Raw genomic sequence first — 24,570 nt, 5'->3', positions numbered from 1 at the left:
ATATACAGAGGAAATGACGTAGCCAACATCTCTCGGTGAACCATCGTTTCACGCGGAAATGCGGCAGTCTTTCGCGGAAATGTCCGCCGCAATTTCCGTCGATATACTCATTTCTGCCTAGAAAGAAAGATATTAAATTTCTGTTTCACGAGAAAATTTTTAATTTCCTATATATTTTACTGTACAATAACATATATCGCGCAATAATTTTATATATAATATATATTAATATTATATATTTATAGTATAATTTGTCTCATTATTTTAATGTTAATTTAATGTAATTTTATTTTTAAAAAAATATCCTGGAGTGTTTTTTGTAAATAATCTCATAAATAATTTCTCTATTCAAAGAATATGAAATGCGAATGTTTACAAGAAAAATCTCTTTAGAGAGAAAACAAACTGGAATGTCGTACTTACCTTGATTAGGCTTCGAGAGTCCGGTCGCATCAACACTTCGCATTGATTATCCGCAAGAGCGCTCGCAATTTTAGACGCAAACATCAAACGCCTTAATTCTTTTTCTCTTTTTTTGCACCACTTTATACAAATTTATTATTCTCTTAAACACAATTTCGCTTTTGTTCGGTTGTTGTGTGTCGTTCTCGTCGTCATCATCATCGACGTAATGCGAAAGATCCTTACGAGAAAAAGTATATATGTATATATATATATATATATATACGTATTTCGGCTTTACAAAAGTTACATCTAGTTGTCCGGCGCGCATCTGTAGTAGCTCGTTGACCCTTTCTTTTCCTTTCTTCTCTTTCCCTCGTCTCTTTCCTCTCGCCCCCCGCGTACAAGTGTATCCTTCTTCCTGCGCCTCCCTTTCCGCGGTCCTTTCCTCTCGCCGGATAATCGCGAATCGTCGTTGAATTTCGATAATAAATATATGAAAAAATACATATGACAATAAAAAAAAATGCACGAGCTCTCTCATTCGCTCGTACAACAAAGGTAAGACCACGTCCTGCAGAATCTTTTTACGGCGATAGCAGAGATACGAGCTTATTATTGATATACGAGTAACGCTCCATTAGCACAGCTATTATGGGCAGTGAGGGACGAGCCATCCTCGTCAATTCTCGACGGACCATCGCTTTTCGAAAGACCGAGTGTGGAAAACAATATAATAAAAATGAAGATGAATTTCTATTAAAACTTGCGAGAAACCGTGGGCTGAACGAAGGTAAAGTATATCGGTTTTTTCGTCTTTTTAATTTTTTTTCTCCCAAAAGAGACGACGAATCGATAGTTGAAGTCGATCGAGAGGAAAAGAACACACGCCACATCCCGTACGTCCCGTGCAGAACATGAAGAAACGCGGAAGTAGAGCCACGGAAGAGCGAGATTGTGATACGAGTATCCATATGTAGGAATCACTTTGTCTTCTTTTCGTTTTTTTTTGTGTTTTCTTTTTTATTACAATTATTTTACTTCAATGTTTATTCCTTCCTTTGTTATCAATAAAAATCGTTACATAGTAGTTTGGGCCGCTGCTTGGCGTCAGACGAATCGACAAGCAACCAATTATAGTAATAATAGTAGCAGTAGTAGTAATAGTAGTAATAATTGGTAGCGGTATCGTGTGTATATGTCTCTGGGTGTACATGTATATGTATGTGTGTGTATTATATATACGTCTGTGTGTGTAAGGTTGTTCACCGTGCATCGAATGACTTTATCGCGCTACTGATACACAACAGAAATTCGCAGATACACCGTCGATTCGCCGATTTTCGCGCGAACGAGAGAAGAAATCCCTCATCCTCCTCTTCCTTCTCGGGAAATGGATTCTCTCTCTCGCGCAGTCGACGAATGGAGTTTCTCGCTTTTTGTTTGTCAACCGTAGATGGAGAATCTCTCCCGGAAGGGGGCCGAGAAGTCGGAAGTCGACAAAGGAAAGATAAGATGACGCGACCGCGCGAAGATAAGAGGACCGCGGAATAATAAAAGTCCCGATCGGGACCGATTTCCTCGCATATGCAAATGATAATGAACTCGTTATCTGACAGAGATGTACGAAGAGCTTCCAGCGATATATTCTATCGTGCATCTTCTGTCGACGGAATGGTAGACGAGAAAAGAATAGCTTTTCTCCCCTAATTCCAGAAACAGCTGATTTTTGTGTATATTAAATTTGTATACATATATATATGTATGGAGATAATTTTTAAAATATATATTTTATATCAATGTTTTTTATTAAAAAACAGCGTGAGATAGAAAATATTTAATAATTGTGAAACATTGATAAGGAAGTTATTAATTTCAGTATTCTCGTGTATATAATTGAAATTAATAATTGGGACCAGAGACTAGAGGCTACGCCTTTATAACCGAAATGTATAAACCAAAAGAATTTATTCATCTCGCTTACTTATTACGCCGCTATTCCTCTTCCCCCCCTTCTGCTCGAACTTCTCGAAAGTTGACACAATAAAAGAATCGTAATTAGGCTCGTTTGCTGGACCTCGAGAAATCTCGCTATAGTTCGATATACCTGCGAATGCATCTGCTGTGTAAAAAACATTACTCTCGCATGCACGCGTAGATGTATGTGGCTGTACATGTGCGTGTGTGTGTGTACATGTTTATAAATGTCGGTGTGAATGTGTTTTCTTTTTTTTATGCGACTTTCTCTCTCTTTTTCTCTCTTACTCTCTCTCGCTCTCTTTCTCTCTTTCTCACCTTTTCATCGATCAAAATCTCAGCAGTTTATGACACATCGTTCGCCATTTTGTTTTATTCTTCTTACACATAGCAATAATAAAGACAGTAAATAGCTAAAAGGACCGTATCGATTCTTGGGGGGGATGGGGGAGGCGGCCAGGATTGCGGCCAATCCATGCCGTATCACCCGCTGCCGCATGCTCGCCCGCATTGTCATCATCATTTTATCATCAATTATCATCATCATCATTGTTATTATCGCCGCCGCCGTCGTTATCGCCATCATTATACTTTCGCACTTTTTTCTCACTTTCTCTCTCCCTCTCATTCATTTCTCTCTTACTCTCTCACTCATTCACTTTTCTCTCTCTTTTTTTCTTCTCGCCTTCTTCTCCATTATCCCGCGCCGTCGTCAGTTTCAAAATCTCAACTCGTTTTTCCGTCAATTTTTTCAATCATCAATCATTCTTTCTCTCACTCTTCATCTTCTCATTCGCTCTGTCCCTTTCTCTCCCTCGCTCTCGTTCCAAATGTTCCTTATACTCGCTCTCTCTCTCTCTCTCTCTCTCTCTTTTTCTCAACTTATACCAAGTTTCCCTAGCACTCTAAACCTTTTACTCCCTTTTTCTCTCATTCTCTCGCCCGCGCGCTCACCCTTTCGTGCCCTACGAAAAAGACTGTAAGCCTAACACACAATAGTTTATTATTATTTATTATCATTACTTCTTATATTTAATTCATACGTGTATGTGTGTGTGTGTGTGTCTGTGTGTATATCATTTTTTTATTTTTCCGTCAGCGAAACACCACGTAAACGGTCACAAAAAAGTTCGACTTGTCGCGTTCTTTCCTCTTTTCCGCTCTTTCACTCTCTTCATCTCTCTTTCGCACTTTCTCTCTTTCTCTTCTTCTCCTTCTCCTCTCCCTCTGATGATATTCGTCGATCGATCGTCAATGTATACTCTTCGTGCGCGCGTGAAACTGGGTGCGTGAACGAGAAGCGGGTGTGTGTGTGTGTTGAGTACGTGTGTATGTGTGATACATAAGAAAGGCCGGGGTCGCTTCCGCGTACGTCGCACGTGATCCGCGACACGTTCCTCGAACCCGAGAACGACAGCCGAAGAATCTCTCGCGCGGAAGCGACCGCGCTTCCCCTCCGGAGAAGAAGCCGAATGAAAAGTAGAGGAGGACCAAAGCCGCTCGTTGCTTTCGTCGCGCGACAAATTGCGAATCGCGCGCTTCACAATCCATCTATTTTTTTTTTTTTCGATGGTAAATATCTTCTAGATATAATAATAGTCAGAAGAGATGAAAGATCCGTCAAGCGCGTTCATCGCAATCTATCGCGCTCTTTCTCTCTCTCTCTCTCTCTCTCTCTCTCTCTCTCTGTCGCGTAATTTTGCGCGCGCGCAAACCCTACGACACGTGGTCGAATGTCATCGCGCGTGACGTCACAATATCTCCGTACAGTATTTATCGGCTTTCCAGTACCGATCGTGTCGATTTTCCGTCATCGGATGATGCGATCTCGCGCATCGTCACAGCCGTTCGCCCGCGAAGTTTGGGGGGAATAGATAGAGAGCAGATATATGTATGTGTGTCTGCGTATGTATGTATGTGTGTGGCACAATGACATCGGGGTGATATCGGCGTATCGATCGGTATATTCGCGCCGATATATACGATACATTTTCCCGCGTTTTCTCCGACGCTCGCATCCGTCACGCACCACCTACGAGGATCTTATACACGTAGATGCTTAAGTACGTATACGTGTTTGGAATCGTTTGAGAGAAGGGCTCCGGGAAAGGGGTACAAGAAGGGCGCAAGGACACTGGATTGCGTACGCGTGAGAGAAGGGAGAGGGGGAAGAGGAAGAAGGGTGCGTCGTTGTTTACGTACGTTGTTTACGTTGGTGCGTGCGTGGATTCGCGCGGTGCGTGTGGTGGCTCTTTCTTCCCGTTCTCTGCGCGTCAGAAGAGCAAAAAAAAAAAAAAAGAAACAGAAATCGAAGAGAAGAGAATAATGACTGGAGCAGTATAATGTAGTTAAGTAGTTTGCTACTACTGTCGTCGTTCTGTGTGTTGTTGCTGTTGTAGATGTTGATGTTGTTGCTGTTCTTCATTCGTGGGTTGTCGCGCGGCAGGGCTTGCGGCAGTTCCGGCGCGACTCGTGCGGCAATGGCGCATTCCATTCGCTGTTCATTAAAATAATCGACCGATATCGTTTATTATTAATATTAGATATTTGTGTTGGGTCCCAGAGGTTACTGCAACAGAAAGCAGGATTACGACGCAGGTTAGTCGGCTGCGGACGTCGTCGCACAATGCTAATTAATTAATTGAGAAAGATTAGAGATATATATACATTAAAAAAGAAACTTTAACTCTTCTATCAATGAACGGATACCCAAAGTAACTTTAAATGCAAATGTGACGAAACATTTCTCCGTCCGAAACAAAATACAATAGTTGGTACCCCGGATACTCTCATACATTGATGGACAAGTAAAAAATTGTACATTGACAGAAGGCTTATATTAATCTGGGAAAAAATATACAGTTTCATAAAGTCATAGAAAGTCTATTTAATTTATATCATGTCGGAGTGTGAAATGATAAGATAAACACACAAAGAGTCCAACGTTAGCTTGACAAGATACAATTGGTATCCGTCAGATTTTTATCAATTTTTTCCTCTACGCGACAATATTATCACAGGACTTTGATGTCAGAGTTTCAATTATATATTTTGTAGATTCTTTTTTTTTCAAATAAATGATTTTAAAATGCCAATTATGTCGAGCGAACAATTATCCATGAACGGAAGTGATATAGAGTTCCGTTGTTCATGAAAAAAAAAAAAAAGAAAAGGAGAAAATATTTATCCGATGCCACCTCGCGACTGAATAAGCGAATGCACAAGTGCAGTGCGATTAGTCATCGCGGTACGAGCTGATATCAAGCTAAAAGGCTCGCCGAGCATTATCCGCGCGAGTCACGCGTGAGCGGAAAGCCAAGCGTTTCTCGGACTCCGCGTGTCACCGAGATCATTTGTTTGTCGCTCGAAACCTCTCGCGACGAATCGACGATGATGTGGAAAATTCGCCACGTCACTCGCCCATAGAGGCTCTTTCGATTTTTTTTTCTTACGAATATATTTTTATTTTTTTCTACGAATATATAGGAGATTCAAAAATAATTACGCAATTGATAAACGAGATGACTTATTGGAGAACCTTTTTTTTTTCAGTCTCGTGTAAGCCAAGATGATTAATTAGCGAGATATTTAACGTCGGAAAATACTGCTCGTACTTTGGTAATTATCGGCGGAAAATAGATCGCAAAGTAAACAGCTCGTTAAGCGGTCATTTAAATTGTTCAAATTTCGTTATACGTGTCTCATTAGTGGGCGCGCTGTTTTCTCGGTTTCGTATAACGCTGTTCGCCGTTTGTCGTGTTCGATTATCGGAATGCGATATACTCGTTTACATATACAAGCGAAGCATATGTATTGCCGATTTGTATTCGAATTCGCGATATACAGCGGAGTGGCAATAATCTGCGCTGACAAAGCGCTGGCAAAGTGCAACCGTATGTTGAATCCCGTCGCGAGAAATGACCGGGTAAAATCGATTTTTTATGCCGCGTTATAATCTTTTTCGTCCTACATATGCGGAACTCGAAACAATTTTATGTAGACAGATACGATGACCGATGACATATGTAAGAAAATATATCTTTCGTCTATAATGTATATTAATTAATTGTACTGAATTATATTATAATAATTAATTATAATTATATAATAAAATTATATAAATTATATATTAATTAATTATATAATTATGTTATATACATTTGTGATAAATATTAAATAAATTTATATAGATTCCCGAGCAACGTTTATAATCGTGAGAATGCTTATCAGGAGCTCAATAAGTTTCCCAGAAGATCGACACTAACTGGGCAATTATGACAAAATACCGCTGCGGCAAACTTGATTGGCATTCCGCAATGGATCTTATTATGAGTATAACAAGATTTTGCGAGACTAAGACTACTCTTTCGCACAGTAAATCGATAAACTTGACGTCCTCTGGAAAATTCAAGTCTAGTCGTTTCAGGGATATACTCTCTTTCCGAACGAATGCACGCTGTCGATTGCAATTTACGCGAATTACAGGAACGTATAGACGACGAGCGCGAAGAGGCAACGACCTTTCCCCGAGGAGGAGAAGGAGAGGACTGTTTTCCGCAGTTATGCAGCTTGACAGACGCGCGAAAACGCAACGGAGCGCACAATCGCACAATAGCGGCGTCTCTCTGTCGTCTCTCTCGCGAGTGCGCGTCGCACCATTGAGTGACAAGCCGATAATGATAAGCGCGTAATGCTCGGCGGATGGCTGCGGGAGGGAAACTCCGGGTTGGTTAAATCGATGCGAGGGAGAGTCGGAGAATATACACGGAGGGTTCCGTTAATCAGTGACACGAACCGGCACCCGATTTCGCACGCGGATACGTGGAGTGACGGTGACTGAGCGGGATACAGTATATATGTTACAGCTCGCGAAACTTTGTCCAATTTTACGAAGGAGACATCGCTGCTCTGGCGAGTCTTCGCATTTCATAAAGTCTGGAGCATTCCGTAAAATTTTCCACCGCGAGAATCTAATGAAAATCCTGATGACGATAGAGAAACTGAATTAAAAATTATTTGACAGTAATGAATTTCACTCGATATGAAATTTGTATACAAAAATATCAATATATAAATATATACTAAATAATAAAAAATATATTTTTTATATATTATTCCAATATATATAATGAAAAATTTGTATAGAAAAATTAAATATAATATGTATATAATATGTGTATAATACTTCAGTATAAAATAATAATAAAAATATAATAATGTAATATATATCTGAGAGTATATAAGATGATATAATTCTCTTGAAAATATATATAATAGTATAACATCTTATTAATTTGTTAAAAATATTCGTGTTGTTTTTAATCCAGTTTAAATTTCTAAATATCTTCTACAGCAGCATAACATCGTCCACGTATTTGCAAAGTTAATGAAATTTCATTGTCAGGCACACGCAGCGCGAATACAGGATCGAAAATTTTCGTCCGAGATTCAAGCGAGATTGAAAAGTTCCCACGAGCGCGAATTTAAAGGAGAGGTAGATTAAAGCGTTTCCGCCGTCTGTCGGAAAGCAATCTCTACAAATCTCTACAAATTTAAAACTGCACAGAGCTTCTTCCATCGATTTACATAACAAAAATCCAAGACGCTGCGATCGCAATGATTTATATTTCGAAGATGAAAATGTCGTTTATTATCATACTGACCTAATAGCCGCAGGACACGAGGTACTCGCCCAGTTTTTCAACGACAGATGCGGCCTGTTGAGGCTGTATGGGGTCCTCGTATAGGGAGACAACTACGGCCTGCGTCGTCTTCATGCAGTGCACGCCGATTTTGCCCAGTTTTGCCCTTATCACACGGTCCGTGCCCGACAGGTAGATGTACCTGCTGCCGGCTAAGGTAACGCCCGACGACGTCAGGATGTCCTGCTCCTCGAAGCTCTGCACTAATTTCGCGAGCTCTTCTTTACTTACCTGGAAATAGAGAGAGAAAAGCCTCTTATTATCAGTGACAGCACAGTGACAGTAATAACGCGCTTAAACTTTTGTGAGAAATGTAAATCCCGGAAACCACGACCACATCCGTGTCATATATAAGAGAATATTATATTATTATTATTATATTATTATAGAGATTGCGACGGTGTCAGTATTCGTTAAGCTTAGAATAAAGGTTCCTTGATTTAAAAATGAGACACGCATTTTTCGAATAAAAATCTGTTATTTCTCAAAATTAATCGTAAAAATGTTATGCAAAATTAATATATAAAAATTGTCCTCTTATATAAAAATTAATTTAAAAATTATACTCGTGAAAAAATTGAAAATTTATGTTTTCCTTAGTAAAATTGTCAAAAATTCCTCAACGAAGAAAATGAATTGAAAGAGAGATAGTGCGATAAAATCAGCTGTTCTTTGCTGATTTTATTTATTAGTAAAATACGCGTACATCACGCTTATCTATTCTTATATCACTGCAAACATGTTGAATCTTGATTACGCGAGAGCAAGCACACCAGATACAGCGCTTCGCAAACAAACGATCGTCTCTCGTCATTCATGCTAGATACACACACACACATACACGAGAGTGAATCTGTATTGGAGCCTAGCATTTAGAGAAACGCTGCATTCTATTTTATTCTCGCACAGATGCTCCCGAACCTTGAAAATGCATAAATAAATATCTGCACGTGTTGTTTGATCAAGAATGCTTCATTATTCGATACAAGCCGTTCAATCAAATCGTTTCCATCTCACTTCCATGATTACAGAAGACATAAATATTATTTTTAAAATAAAATATTAAAATGAAAACTTTTGATTTTGAATAATCGCGAAATTATTTCGCGACTGAATAAATTGTAATTTTAATGAAAAAATTAAAGCCGAGATCTGAAGTGTCTCAAGATCATCCGCGAGGATCTCGAGATACGAAAAGTGCAATATCGTCCATGCATACGGATGACATCACTATATAAAGTTTTCATAAGAGCAATCAAAACCAACGTCATCTCTTTCCATCTCTCTCCTCCCCCTTCCTCTTCCCTTCTATCATCAATGCGACATTTCCTATTTGCGAAAATGAAATATATCCTATATTTCCGTGAAAAGTTCAAAGTTTACTTGTAATATACTCGCTATATTCGAGAAAAGATACGTGTCAAATGTCAAATGAGTTTCGCGAAAATCCTACATGCTAATCTATTTTTCACACGTGTCAAGAAGCATAGCAACATTGTCGATACCTTCTGCGCTTTTTTTCTTTTCCGATACACGTAAGATTTATGCATCATTAATTTGCACACGAGCAAATAATAGAAATATCTCGCGATTATTTATCGTTGAATTATCATAATCGTCTGTGCTTCATCTAGTCATGAAATTATTGTTAACAATGTTATCATGCTAAAGAATCGTGCCTGACAGATCGACTACTTACAACTTAGATGTCGAGTTTTTTTTCCAGGTTAATAGAAAATAATTCTTATTATAAATAATTTAGAAATGTAGGATGATTCGTGAAATATATGTCGAAACTGGAACAGTTAATACATCATCTTAATAAAAGGATGAATATACCGATGCTTGTGAAGCTACGATTGTATTTCGAATATTATTTTTATCTGTGAATAAACTTTAAAGTTTTATCGTCGTCGAAATAATTAATATGAAACATTAAACTTCCGCAACAATGGTGTTTTTTTTCCCTATTACGAAGAGATTGTCTGCGAATTCTAAGAATTTACTATTGAAGCGACGCACAGCTCTCTGGCACCCGACTTTGTATAGAAGAATTTGCTCCTTTATTCATGCCGACAAATGCGATAAAGGAGACATTGAGAAAACCATCACGTTCTTCTATAGGATGGATTTCTCGAAAACGAGTCGAAATATATACGCGCGATAGATCCGAGAAAGATTACAGATTTCAAAGCCAAGTGTCTGAAAATCTCAATTGCTCCTTTAATTCCCTTCGTATTTGACAGATCAGCTGATATGGAAATAATGAACGCTAAGAGCCGCATAATTCGCATCGATCGTATTATTGCAGTCACGAGTTACACGAATTCTTAAAATCCTGTCCAAGCTAACATCTTAAGGCTCCTGGGTGCTCACCGCGGCCATATTGGATTGTGACGTCAGAGGCGAGAAAGCACACGCTGAAAATTCTTAGATGCCATTTTTTAATGAAAAGATATTTCGATTAAACAGCACTTCAGATGGCTTTAGCACACTCTTAAAAACCCCTGAAAACTATCCTTTTCCCTTTATAATCAATCAACATCTGTAAAATGATCGAGATATCAGACTTTGACATGCGGAATGACTGCGCATGTGCAAAGACCAGACGGACTGGACTTCATAATATTACATTTTACAGCTATTGATTGATTATAAAGGGGAAAGGATAGTTTTCGGGGTTTTTTAAGAGTGTGCTAAAGCCATCTGAAATGCTGTTTCATCGAAATATTTTTTTATTTCGAAATGGCATCTAAGAAATTTTAGCGTGTATTTTCTCGCTTCTGACGTCACGATTTGGACATGGTCGGAAAGGAGCCAGGAGCCTTAACGAGTTTCTCTCGCTCGCAGCAAAAGCTGAACTCGAACTTTCTTCAAATTTTCAGTCATGAATTTAGAAAATGGATTTCTTTTTCACACGGAGGAGGGAAGGAGGAGGAACTCGATAAATTCTGACGTAAATGAGCGTCTCTTTTCTTCCTTGTAAAGAGCGGGAAGCTATTCTTCTTCACGAGAGACTTTCAAGAGAGCTATTCTCTCTCGGCAAAGAGTGACGTAGACGGATAGCGTCCGTGAAAGCGGATCGATGCACGCCTAAATGTCGGTGGCGCGTTGCAGTTTAATCCGGGATGATCTAAGACGGCCTTGAATTATAAGTGCATCCGATTACGAGCGTCTTTGTATGTACGCAAAGACATCTTTCTCACGCTCATCCGCCCGAGGCTAACTTTGTGCGTCCCTCGGTCGCTATTTCCGCCGAAATGTCACGTTTAAATACTCTCGTCCCCTCAGTCGAAACGTGAAATGCAAAACACGTCTCGCAAAAATCGGACATATATTGACAAAATCCTATCCAAGTTATATTCTCTACCTCGACAACTAACAGCGCTTTATACTTCGGTCAATTTCACATAACGGAACCTGCTTTCGCGAAATATTGATTTATCGCTAACAATAAGCTCTCTCTGTCTATATACATATATATAAATACATGAGATTGTTTAATAATTAAAATAGGTAAGACAAGTTTTTTTCGTTAAGGAATGAATTGAAATTCGTAAAACTCTTGTCCGCGATATTTATATATAAAATAAAAAAGGCTTTGAATATGTCAATAAGTGATAAAAAGGGCTAATAAGAGATTTAATTTAAAAATTAAATATAAATATTACTATATTAATTAATAAATGTGTTGCCTAAATTATTTAAGAGTTTTTTATCGAATCCTTTATCTTGCGTTTGCCTTTTATTGGCCCTTTTTATTATCTATTATTCTGTATATAACTTGAATCGACATGGGATTAATCGAGAGAGACCGTTTCAACTTTTGCACTTCTCGCTCTCACAATACTGTCAGAAAGGAGGTCATCTCTCGTTATCCTCACGAGGACTCTCTTAAGGCTCCTGGCTCCTTTCCGACCATGTCGAAATCGTGACGTCAGAGGCGAGAAAACACACGCTAAAATTTCTTAGATGCCATTTCGAAATAAAAAAATATTTCGATAAAACAGCACTTCAGATGGCTTTAGCACACTCTTAAAAAACCCCGAAAACTATCCTTTCCCCTTTATAATCAATCAACAGCTGTAAAATGTAATATTATGAAGCCCAGTCCGTCTGGTCTTTGCACATGCGCAGTCATTCCGCATGTCAAAGTCTGATATCTCGATCATTTTATAGATGTTGATTGATTATAAAGGGAAAAAGATAGTTTTCGGGGTTTTTTAAGAGTGTGCTAAAGCCATCTGAAGTGCTGTTTAATCGAAATATCTTTTCATTCAAAAATGGCATCTAAGAATTTTCAGCGTGTGCTTTCTCGCCTCTGACGTCACAATCCAATATGGCCGCGGTGAGCACCCAGGAGCCTTAACGTGTAATGTGTGAAAATAAATCTCTAGTGTCTTCTTTTTAGTTTTCTTATCTCTGATATAATTTTTACAATTTTTGCATAATACAGAATCTGTCTCTTGTTCTTCCTCGCGAGGTGTGTTTAATTCCTTCTTAATGCTACTTATTATCGTCTGCTTGGCATAACGTTTATGAGTCAGAATTACGTGATTACGTTTTTCCTTGGCTCGCGTTATACCGATAACGGAAAAAAAGCTCGCCCCACATTTATCGGCGGCGCGATAAAGTACGCGTCGAGGAGAGTATCTTATCCTGTTACGCGTTGGCGGGAAAATAATGTCCGCTTTCTGGTTAACTCCTAGCATGTTTCTCGTGTTGCTCCGCAATCACGATACCGTTCGTGCATATTTCATTATTCTCTCGTGAAATTACAAAAGATTTCGAACAATGAGTACGACACTTTAAATGCGCGTGATTCATTATTCAGATATTACAAAAATATGCCAAAAAAGAAAGATAAAAAGAACATAAATCTAAATCTGCCATTCTGGTTTGTCATGATTTTTTCAAAATTTTATTATAATCGCTCGATATTAAATTGCATTATTGCATTTTAGAGTCATCTTTTGATGAATTTTCGAAAATGTGTACACTGAAAAAAAATTTGTTAACTCGACCGTTCAACTAAATTACTATTTTGTTAATTGGACATATATATTAGTATTTAAGTCAAATACACGTTTTGTTAGATTTAATATGTTATATTTAATTTAAATATTTTTATATGTTCAGTTAACAAAATATTATTTAGTTAAACGGTTTAGTCAAGTTAACAATTTATTTTCAGTGTACGAATGAAAGAAGAGATTAAGCTCGCTTTAAACGCGGGACTGAAAAAAGAAGAATAATACTTGCAGTCGCACTCGGGGATTCACACCTTAACATTTGCATTCGCGATCGAGAACCGTTCGACCTTCGACACTCCGAGAACAATTCGCTCGGAGTCATCGAACTGCGACAAGCTGTCTCCGCAGCAACTTGCATGATCACGAAGACGAGTCGCTAAACAAAATTCCGCGACTCGTTTCACGCTACTTATATTTAGCGACAAACGGACTTGAGAGATATTCTCGTCGGGCTGAACGAGAATAGTGTCTCCCCTCTGGCGTATCGATTTGAGACGGTTTGAGAATGCTAAACCAGGCGTGTGAGTCACGATAAGACCCCGAGATGGGTGACAGAGGCCCACCTTCCGACGTGGTACGGCCCTGAGAGGAATGAATCACTCGGTCGAAGCTAATGTTTCACACATATTCTGGTTTAACCCTTCGACCACAAACATTGAGATTAAGTCCGCGTACGAGTTCATTTAAACGCGATAAGATTACAAAAATATTTTACGAATGAATTATACACAAATAAATTTTTTTTTTTTTCAACATGCTTATAAACAAGCTAGCTAATAGTCTGATAGTAATGCTCATTTTATACTGATTGATAGAAAATAAATCTGGACAGGGTGTCACGCGGTTGCAAAAGTTTTAAGAGAACATTTCTCGCTGCTAAAAGGTTAAAGATTCGTCGATCCGGGTTGGACTGGTTTTATACGAAGCCGGATTAACAAACGCTCTCGTCAGTCGTGGAAATTAATTATGATAATTAACACCGATAATTAACATGATGAGAAAGAAACTATAACTTTGTAGAATATCCTTCAGAGAATAATCGCGAGATAAATGTAACATATATTCCTATGATCTTATATTAAGCATGGATAAAAGTAATCATTTTTTATTTTTTTCAAACAGAATTATTCATAATCAAAATTATCGATGCAGAAGCATCTAATTGATCAATTTTATCATTTTTGAATATGAACTCTATAATGCAATAAAATGTCATTGTTTGAATCGATCAAAGTAAAAGTTTAATTCATTTCAATTTATTTTATAATTTTTTAAAATTATAATTATAATATGATAATATAAATTATAATAAAATAAATAATTTCAACTTATTATATTTTAATTTATCTTTCGGGTAAAATTACGAGTACAGTTTCTCAGATTTTTTTTAAAAAGATGTAATAAATAAATAAATGATATATATATTTTTAAAAAATGCACGCTATATATTTCTATATATAATTAAAAAAAAAACTACAGACAACGAAACTTACTGCATAATAAAATAAATACTTATTCTCCTTCGTTATTATGAATGTTCTTAGTTTCAAGACGCGAAAAGGCACACGGTCATTTTTTTCGCGAAGAAGTGATTTCAGCGCGTCGCGTTTACGTCCTATAAGGAGCGTTAATTTATATCCCATCTCGGCGAAGGCCTTGTCCCGAATTGATGCTCTCGATGCACCCGATTTCGCGACACAGCACTGCGAGAGGTTTTGCCGGCCGGCCGGCCGGCATCGCCATTTTTGCGACCGGAAAGTGCGCGCGAGGCAGCTGCGGCCTTATCTCTCCCGATCTCTCTCGTCTAGCCATGACTCTTTCGAGTAGCCATGTGTGACCGCACACTCCTAACCTATCCTAATCTAATCGACTTGTTCTGTGACCATTTCCGCTTAAAAAACTCCTCTACTGTCTTTCTTTCTCTCTGTTCTATTCTACTCAACGAAAGTTTTGAGATTCTCTACCCGTTTCTAATCTAATTTAGCGCTACTAGATAATTTTTTAATATATTTTCTAAAATTTTTCCTATGTAAGCAATTAGATTTAATCTCGAGCTTTTAATGTGATTCTCTTCTTTTCTTTCTTCAGTTTTGATGCTAATAGATTTAATTGTTTCGCCCCGAAACAATTTAATTGTTTCGGGGCGAATCAATTAAATACATATAAATCAATTAACTCTAACGAGAAAGCCAGAGAAAGATCTCTCGATAAGAAAAACAAGATGAAGAAAAGAATATCCTTTTACAAGAGAATTCGAAAAGAAATCACTCTTTTTTTCAAACCTAAACACGTATTTTTTAATGCTGAATACATTTTCGCGATTTCCAAAATGTTCATTTCATAACTTTAAGCAATTTGAGATTAAAGTTATAAAAGAAAATGATTTTAATGTATTTTACAGTACTACACAATCACAGCATGTGTTAGAAAAATTTTAGTTTTCATTCCAAAATGAATAGTTAAAACTTTTAAGTAAATTTATTGTAAAGATTAACATTTTTAAAAAATTTAATATCGCGGGAAAAAGTTATAATTAAGTAACTGAAAATTATGAACATTCTTCAATTCTTTCATTTATACTTAAAAATCTTTCAGGTCCCGTTGAATACAATTCCAATGTTAAAATTGATAAACGTTATATATATTTTTTAATATTATATATATATATATATATATATATATATTTATATGTATTTTTAGATTTGAAAAAATGTCTAATTTCTTTTCAAATTATCTTTCCACAAAAATTTTAACTTTAATCTTTGCAATAAATTCCTTTTAAAAGTTAAGTTCTAATATATTTAATATATTTAATTATTTATTATAATAAATTAAATATAATAAATTATTTAAAGATAGCTTTTTTTATAATTTAATCTGATTTTTTCCAAATTGTAATATAAAGCATTAATACATTGTCAAAAATTACAAGAAATAAATATCCTTAAATTTTTTATGTTAAATGATGAAAGTTTTGAAATAGATTTAATTAGAAGAGAATGACATATCTTTATTTTCAAATTGTCAACGTCACAATTATCATAATTAGAACTCTGTGTTTCCTATAAATTAACATTCCATATTAATCTTTTTAAAATTGTCTAGCTGATAAGATATATTTTCTTATCTCTCCAGGTATAACAAAAGCATTCGTTCTGATGACATTTTGATGTCAAACTACATCAAAATAATGTCAAAATAATGATTTTTCCTCCTCTGTGTGTACTCTTACCACGTTTCTGAAGTCGCCAAAAGAAATTTCCTTAATCCTCTTTCCCCTTAATCCTATCCATCAACATTCAACGATTCAACAATCGCTTCCAGTTTCGCTTCCATTGTGACAAACGTGGACATCATTCGCTTCCGCGTGTCGGGGTGTCACGGGTCGAGATCCGAACCGGTTTCAATGTCAATTCGCGAGAAGCGGTTTCTGAGTCTTTCGCGATCACATTTCACTGACAGGTTTACCGACAGCGATTCGCGACGAGTTTCGAAAAGTGCAACGCGGAGGGCGCGTCGATCACAATTGCGGATTTCCCTGCGATTCTTGAAGAGACCACGAAGAAGAAACACTTTTTTTTTTTTCTTTTTCTCTTTTTCCCTGTAAAGAACCGACCTCGTTGTGCGACAATGAGATAGAGATCCGAGCAAAATATTAGGAAAAACACACGTTATCGTTCCAAGAAACGTTTAAACGACGCAAAAATGTCTCTTCACACGTGATCTCTTCGGCGCTTTTAGATTCGACATATCGGTTTCGCACGACGTCTCGTAATGTGCCATGTTTCTCCTGTAATCACCGATATTATTAGTCTCGTGAATTGAAGAAGCGCGAAACATCATCGTGCAAATTATAGCTATCAAAGATTTGTTTTCTTTGAAGAAAGATTCAAAGAGAATTTCTGGACTTTCTATAGAAAATATTTATTTTTTCGTCGACAAGAATCGACGATTTGCAATTGCATAAAATGTCTCTTGAAATAGAAAATTATAAAAATTGTTTGATCACATAAACTGCATTAAATAATATACATATTACATGCAAAGAGATAACGATTTACTAGGAAAACATTTTTTTTTAATATTGAAAATATTAATAAACTATCGATTAAACATCATAATTAATTATTGTATATTTATTCGCGATATTTAATAGATATTTCGATATTTTATTAATTGAATAATCAAAAAATGTGCGATTGTTTCATAAAAGTTAATGAGTGAAAAATGCAATATCTAAGAAACGTCAAAAATCTTAATTAATATATATACACACATATATCAACTTTTAAGATTAAAATTAATCTTAAAGTCAGGAAAAATTCTAACAGCCGGGCAATTTTTTTTATTTTGCAGCTAATTAAAATTGAGTACATAATCGAGTATGAAATGAAATATCATGTATATATTTTTTTCAAAGACAAAAATGTATCTCTTTGAGAAAGAATGTCGACTCTGGCTATTATCAAAAGCAGATTAACAGACTCATAATAAACTTTTATCACACGTTTTTCACAGACTCTTATTATTGTTACAAACCGGCAAAGCACGTAATGAAACATATGTGCGACAGACAAGTGATTAATTCAACTCCGATTAGTGTTCGATTTTAGCTCTCGGGCAGGATAAAGACGACTCGAACAAATAGTATCATCAACTCGACGATATAATGTAATATTTCGTGATATTCGAAAAGTATTATTAGCCGGATAGTGACGAAACGCACATCGGTGATTGCGAGAGAGAGACAGAAAGATCGTCCCACTCGCGTCAAAACCTCTCTCTCACTCTCTCTCTCTCTCTCTCTCTTTCTTGCGCGCCTACGTGCGCTCGTCGCTCAGACTAACCTAAAAAATTCGATTCGTCCGGCTGGAACGGATGCTCGCTCTCGCCGGAAGTCCTCGCGGACTCGCGACACGCGTCGACGCGATCGCCGGCCCGTCGATTAAGAAGGACCGTCGTGATCGCAGACAATGGACCACCATTTCCACGTCGGGCGATGATGCGACAGCGCAACGTGCCCGGCGCGTTGATAGAAGATAGAAGGCGGCCATGTTAAGCGTCGCGACCGCCGCCGCCGAAAAAGCCGTTGTATAGATTTCGAGAGAACGCGAAAGCGGCACGCGAGAGAGAAAGAAGAGAGAGAGCGCGTTACATACTCGAAATTTCGAGGAATTCGAGGAGCCTCGGCGGCGCCGCGTAAACAGTACAAATGAGCCAAAAAAGCCCACATCTCTCGCTTCTCGACGAGGGGAGATCGTTCCCTAACGTTCTTCGTGTTTTTTTTTCCCGTACGTGTTCCTGCACCTATATCTCCGGCTCCCTGAAATCATCCGCGCCGGATTTTTCGAAGCGCCGCGCGTAACTCGAAGACGGGAGGATTTTTCTTTTCAGCGAACACCTATATTGCCACACCCTATATGAAGCGTGCGCGAGATACATAAGTAAATCGATTCTCCGCCGGCGAATGACTTTACTTACTCACGCGACTTTACTTGAGCACGCCCCGGGTGCCCTCGTCGAGATCGTCTCGCCGACGAGGGCACTCGTTTGCGTGCACTTGACATCGGAGTCGATCGATTCGTCGCGTACCTCCGGGGATCGTAAAGCCGCAAGAGGGAGAGAAAGAGGGAGAGAGAGACAGAGCTAGCCGGTTAGAACGAAACATGTCCGCCGTCCCCGAGAGCGTGCGACCCTATCATCCGTCGTCGTCGTCGTCGTCATCTCCCGCGGAGGCCGACGACGATGACGCGATGGTCGCGACCGACCGGCCGGCCGGCCGGCTGGCGAATCGGATACGTCTACGTGGCACTTGTATTTCGGGGTTAGAAAGTTCGGAGAGGACGACATGCCGCGACGCTCGCTCGAACCGGTTCGTATACAAGGAGCACGAAGGAAGGCTCGGGCGAGCCGCGCGGAAGATCTCGCCGGAGCATCTGTCCTCTCTCTCTCTTTCTTTCTTTCTTTCTTTCTCCTTCCTTCCTTCCTTCCTTCTCGCTCTCTCATTGTCCTCGCGCTTTCGCTCTCTTTCTCTCTCTCTCTCTCGCTCTCTCTCTCTCTCTTTCTCTCGCGTCGACAAAGCGCGTTTTACTCGTGTAATCGGAGGGCTCTCTTTACTCGGCGCACTTTCCCTTTTATCGAGGGGGCGTGCTACCGGCTGTGTGCTGCTTCTCCCTGCGTTCTTATCCGCCCCGTCACTCTCTTCTCTCTCTCTCTCTCTCTCTCTCTCTCTCTCTCTCTCTCTCTCTCTCTCTCTCTCTCTCTCTCTCTCTCTCTCTCTCTCTCTCTCTCTCTCTCTCACACACGCATACATACGTATTATCTCTCTCTCTCTTTCTCTCTCTCGTTCTCGCTCCTCGGCTATTTCCCATTCACTCTCTCTTTCTCTCTCGCTCACGCGCGCGCGTTTCTCGGAGGATTCTCTTTTGGAAGTTTTTTTTCTACTCACTTCGAAGCCCTCGGATTTCGCCCACACGTTGCCATCGTGTCCGGCGATCGCCGCTTTGGTAACACATCTAGACGCGAGCAACTGCTTATCAACGTAATCCTGCCAGCTCATTTTTGAACACAAGGGGGGGAAGGAGGCGACCGAAACTGTTCACACTACGCCACACTAGACGACCGCAACCCGTCACCGACTGCCTCGTCTCACGACTACCGATACGCGGCTCTGAAACGCCGGTCGTGCTGCTGCCACCCTCCTCTCCTCTCCGCCCCGCCCGCCCCCTACCTCCCCTCCCTCTTCGACGGATCTGCCGTCATCGCCGAGTCGTCCTTCGAACGGCGATGTTACTAGTCGCGCCCCCTAACCGACGTTTCCGTAACCAATGATCGATTCTAGGGACATTCCAAAGTCGATTCGATTTATCGATAAAGCGATATTTCGATATTTCGATCGCTTGTATTTATCTTGGATTTTATATATGTGAAGTTTCCCAAATTCTGTTTATTTATCGATTAAACAAATAATATAAAAGAATTTGGCATAATGATTTAAATTATTTAATTTTTGCGCAAATTGTCCAAAAGAAAAACAAACCATTTTACTTGGAAACATTTCTAAAAAATGTATAGTCTATTGGCTCTCTCATATTCGTATAGTCATAGCTTTAAGCTTTCTAGGGACAGTCTCGACAACTTTCGAAAGTCTTGTTTATGGCGCACGTGAACGAGATAACATAACCTAAAATTGAGTTGATAATTATTTAAATGAACATGTGCTAAGTAATTTCTTCGAGTTGGAAGAAACGTCTTATAGAAAGAACAATGGATGACGACCAAGTAAAGCACAAGAGTCACAGAGATCGCAATGCGGGCCGCAAGGCAGAAAAGAAAAAGGCCAAGAAGAAGCAGGACTCGACGTCGAATAAGCCGAGAAATCCGAAAGCGTTCACCTTCAACTCCGCGATTAAAGCGGAGAGGAGGTTCAGGCGCAAGCAAGATATCGAGACAAAGAAGCAGCACATACCCTTAGTTGACAGAACACCCTTGGAGCCGCCGCCAATCCTGGTGGCAGTGGTAGGTCCACCGAAAGTGGGAAAGTCGCTGGTCATTCAATGCTTGATTAAGAGTTACGTCAAACAACCCTTGACCAATATACGTGGCCCGGTCACCGTCGTGTCCAGCAAGAAACAAAGAATCACGTTCATAGAATGCAACAACGATGTGAACTGCATGATCGATCTCGCCAAGGTTGCGGACTTGGCTCTCCTGCTGATAGACGCCTCCTACGGATTTGAAATGGAGATATTTGAGTTTCTAAATATGTGTCACGTGCACGGCATGCCGAGAATAATGGGTGTCCTCACTCACCTAGATTTGATAAAGAATGCGACACAGATGAGGAAGATCAAGAAGACGCTGAAGCACCGCTTCTGGACAGAGGTGTACGCCGGTGCAAAATTGTTCCACCTCTCTGGATTGCTGCACGATGAGTATCTTCGTACAGAGATAAAGAACTTGGCACGCTTCATATCGGTTATGAAATTTAGACCATTAGCTTGGCGCACCACTCATCCCTATATACTTGCCGACAGAATAGAGGATTTGACATCGCCAGAGTTGATTAGGAAGAATCAAAAAGTTGATAGAACTGTTAGTTTGTACGGGTATGTGTAAAGATAATTTGAATCTTTGATTTTAAGTTACCTTTCGCTTGTATCTGAAACCCATTTTTAAAGTAACTTTTATATTATTAAAATTTTAAATATATATATATATATACATTTTCTTTTTTAATTAATTCATGATATTTGCTTCTAGATACGTCAGAGGAATTCCTTTGAACAAAGACTCGTCCATTCATATACCAGGCTGCGGAGATATGAAAATCAAGGACGTGAATTTTCTACCGGATCCCTGTCCACTTCCAGAGCAGATAAAGAAGCGAGCTTTAGTGGAGAAGGAACGACTGATTTATGCGCCATTTTCCGGCGTCGGTGGCATAGTTTACGACAAGGACGCAGTATATGTAGAATTGGGCGGAAGCCATTCCTATAAAGACGAAGATACAGGACTGGCGAGCGCTCTAATGGATACGCAGGAAACGCTTGACCAGAAATTGCAACACAGCGAACTACAGTTGTTCAGTGACGCCGCGCCGATAAAGTCAGAGGACGTGAATGAAAGCATGGCTCCTTACATGGGTGAATTGGTGACGGATAATGAAAGGATTCGACGGAGAGTAATATTCAACGATAAAGCAAATGAGGGATCAGAAAATGTTCTGGACAAAAATGATGATAATGATCAAGCGAAACATGAAAATGAAGATGATTATGATAACGATGGTGATGAAATGAATGAAAATGATGAAGATGAAGATGAATCAAGTGATGACGATGAAGATGAGGAAATTTCGGAAGAACCAAATGAAAAAGGCGTTAAGAGAAAAAGTAATGTAGAAGGCAATATAAGAAAGAAGAAAAAAAGGAAAACTTCGATTAATGCAACTATTGAAAATGCCAATCTCGATAAATCTGAATTAACAAGCGATAAGAAGAATGTTTTGCAAGAAAATACAGATGTATATCATTCCCTGAGTAAGGAATCAGACCGATTGATAAAGAGTAAGGTTTCAGAAGCACTGAATTTTCTAGAATCAACTAAAAAAGACTCGCAACAGACTAATGATGATGAAAGTTTTGATGAGCTCAGCGACGAAGACTCGCGCGCGGGATTAGAGATGGACGATCGGACTAGCGACTTCGAGGAAGATGCATTCGAAGAAGACGATGAAGAAGAAGAAGAAAAGGATGACATTGAAATGGACGAGAGCGAGGAAGAAGTCGCGGACGAGTTTAAGTGGAAGAGAAATTTAGCTGAGAAAGCGAGAGAAGCGTTCGTCAATCGCCAACAGAGCAACAAAAATCTGATGAAGATGGTTTACGGCGTATTTGACAAGAGCGCGAATCTGACAGAAGAGAAGAAAGAGGAGTTGGAGAACAAGAAAGCTGAGGAAGATATAGGCGGGATATTCCGAGTAGCTCAAGAGCAGCAAAAGCAGAAGATACAGGAGCGAGAGTTGCGGGATCAGGAAGAGTCCGTTTTCTTTTCGACGGAGAGCCCGTGCGATTGGCTGCTAGAGGAGAATAAGGCGCTAATAATCAACCGTTTCGTGACGGGTAAGTGGAAGGAATCGGAGGATGCCGAGGAGCTTTTGAAGCTAGACAACGAAGATCTTTACGGTGATTTCGAGGATCTGGAGACCGGAGAGAAGCACAAAGGGGAAGACGCAACTCCCAAAGAGTCATCGGCGGAACAAACGGAAGAAAAGAAGAAGCTTCTGGAGAAGAAGAAGAAGCTGAAGGAGCAGTTTGACGCGGAATATGACGATACGGAAAAGACAACGTACTACGACGAGCTAAAAGCCGAGGTGGAAAGGCAGGCGGGCATCAACAAGTCCGAGTTCGAAGGGCTTGACGACGATGTCAGAGTACAGCTGGAAGGTTACCGTCCCGGCATGTATGTACGTTTAGAGCTCGAGGCGGTGCCGTGCGAACTGATCACGAATCTGGACCCAACGTATCCAATCATCGTCGGCGGCCTGTTGCACGGCGAAGAGAACATCGGCTACGTGCAAGCGCGGATGAAGAAGCACCGATGGTACCCGAAGATCCTGAAGAGTCGCGATCCGCTCATATTCTCCGTAGGCTGGCGTAGATTCCAATCGTTGCCGATCTACTCGAAACTGGAGGACAATCTGCGCCACCGAATGTTAAAGTACACGCCGGAGCATGTGGCGTGTATGGTCCACTTTTGGGGCCCAATCACTCCGCAGAATACTGGAATTTTGGCGATACAGGATGTTGCGAATAGGGAAGCGAATTTTCGCATCGCGGCGACCGGCTCGATCGTGGAGATGGACAAGAGTACACGGGTGGTGAAGAAACTCAAGATTACCGGTGTGCCCTTGAAGATTCAGCGCAAGACCGCGTTTATCAAAGACATGTTCAACAGTGCCCTCGAGGTCGCAAAGTTCCAGGGCGCCCGGATCAAGACTGTTTCAGGTATTCGCGGTCAGATCAAGAAGGCTGAAGCCAAACCGGAGGGTTGCTTCCGCGCCACGTTCGAAGACAAGATCATGCTGAGCGACATAGTCTTTTGCAAAACGTGGTGTAGAGTCGACGTGCCGCCCTTCTACAATCCGGTGACGTCGTTGCTCCTGCCAGCCTCGGAGAAGAATCAGTGGCGAGGAATGAAGACTACGGGCCAGTTGAAACGAGAGAGAAATATTCACGCTGTAGCCAACGAGAATTCCATGTATACGTCGATCGAGCGAGACGTTAAGGTATTCAAGCCGCTGTCTATCCCGCGCAAATTGCAGAAGGAACTCCCGTACAGGGACAAGCCTAAGCTTCAGTCTCTGCCACACTTGCGTAAGCCCAAGCAAGCTCGAGTCGCCGTCGTGCGCGAGACCAGCGAGGAGAGAATCGCGCGTTTGGTGAAGATGATCAGGACGTATCACGCGAAGAAGGAGAGGCAGACGAAGGAGGCCATGACGAAGAGGATAACGGCGTATCAGGCGCGAATCGCGGAGGAAGAAGCCAAAAAGATGAAGAAGCAGAAGCAGATGAAGAAGGAGATATTCAGGGATCTCAGCAAACTGGAGAATAAAAAGAACCGATGAGATTTCTAAGAAAAATTGTAAATAAAGACTGATATTTTTATTGCAGAAGATCGTCGTTTAAGTTGTACATTTATTATATAATGTATATAATAAACGTCCTATTATTATATAATATATATAATAACGCTAATAATATAAACGTTTAATAATTTTAATAAGAATTTTAAAAACTCATTTAATAACTTAATCGATTTAACAATGGATAAATTTTTATTTTATTTTATTTTTTTAATTTAAGTGCTTTATTTAGCATAGTTTTTATCATGTATTTATTTGTGAATGTAGAGATAAAAAGAAGAAAGTGTTTTTTATCTTTTATTAAGTGTAT

At 39.6% G+C, this 24,570-nt stretch overlaps 2 protein-coding genes across 2 annotated transcripts; one reads left to right on the top strand and one right to left on the bottom strand.

The window, feature by feature from the left end:
- Nucleotides 1–1,434: 1,434 nt before the first annotated feature.
- Chic (profilin chickadee) lies at nucleotides 1,435–19,788 on the bottom strand. The gene is made up of 3 exons (XM_083042517.1): nucleotides 19,563–19,788; nucleotides 8,043–8,312; nucleotides 1,435–4,948 (listed from the first exon to the last, which is right to left on the bottom strand). Exons 1-2 carry the CDS (start codon nucleotides 19,671–19,673, stop codon nucleotides 8,043–8,045), a joined length of 381 nt encoding a protein of 126 aa, XP_082898643.1. The 5' UTR covers nucleotides 19,674–19,788; the 3' UTR covers nucleotides 1,435–4,948.
- A 441-nt stretch (nucleotides 19,789–20,229) lies between these two features.
- On the top strand, nucleotides 20,230–24,365 carry LOC145938428 (ribosome biogenesis protein BMS1 homolog). Its single transcript, XM_083042058.1, has 2 exons — nucleotides 20,230–21,222; nucleotides 21,377–24,365. Exons 1-2 carry the CDS (start codon nucleotides 20,381–20,383, stop codon nucleotides 24,240–24,242), a joined length of 3,708 nt encoding a protein of 1,235 aa, XP_082898184.1. The 5' UTR covers nucleotides 20,230–20,380; the 3' UTR covers nucleotides 24,243–24,365.
- The last annotated feature ends 205 nt before the right edge of the window (nucleotides 24,366–24,570 follow it).

This window comes from Prenolepis imparis, unplaced genomic scaffold, assembly GCF_030444845.1.
Source record: "Prenolepis imparis isolate NDT839.2.m4 unplaced genomic scaffold, iyPreImpa1.0 SCAF_7, whole genome shotgun sequence".
Taxonomy (NCBI): domain Eukaryota; kingdom Metazoa; phylum Arthropoda; class Insecta; order Hymenoptera; family Formicidae; genus Prenolepis; species Prenolepis imparis.
The sequence above is the reverse complement of the archived record's forward strand: the minus strand, read 5'-3'. Positions and strand labels throughout refer to the sequence as shown.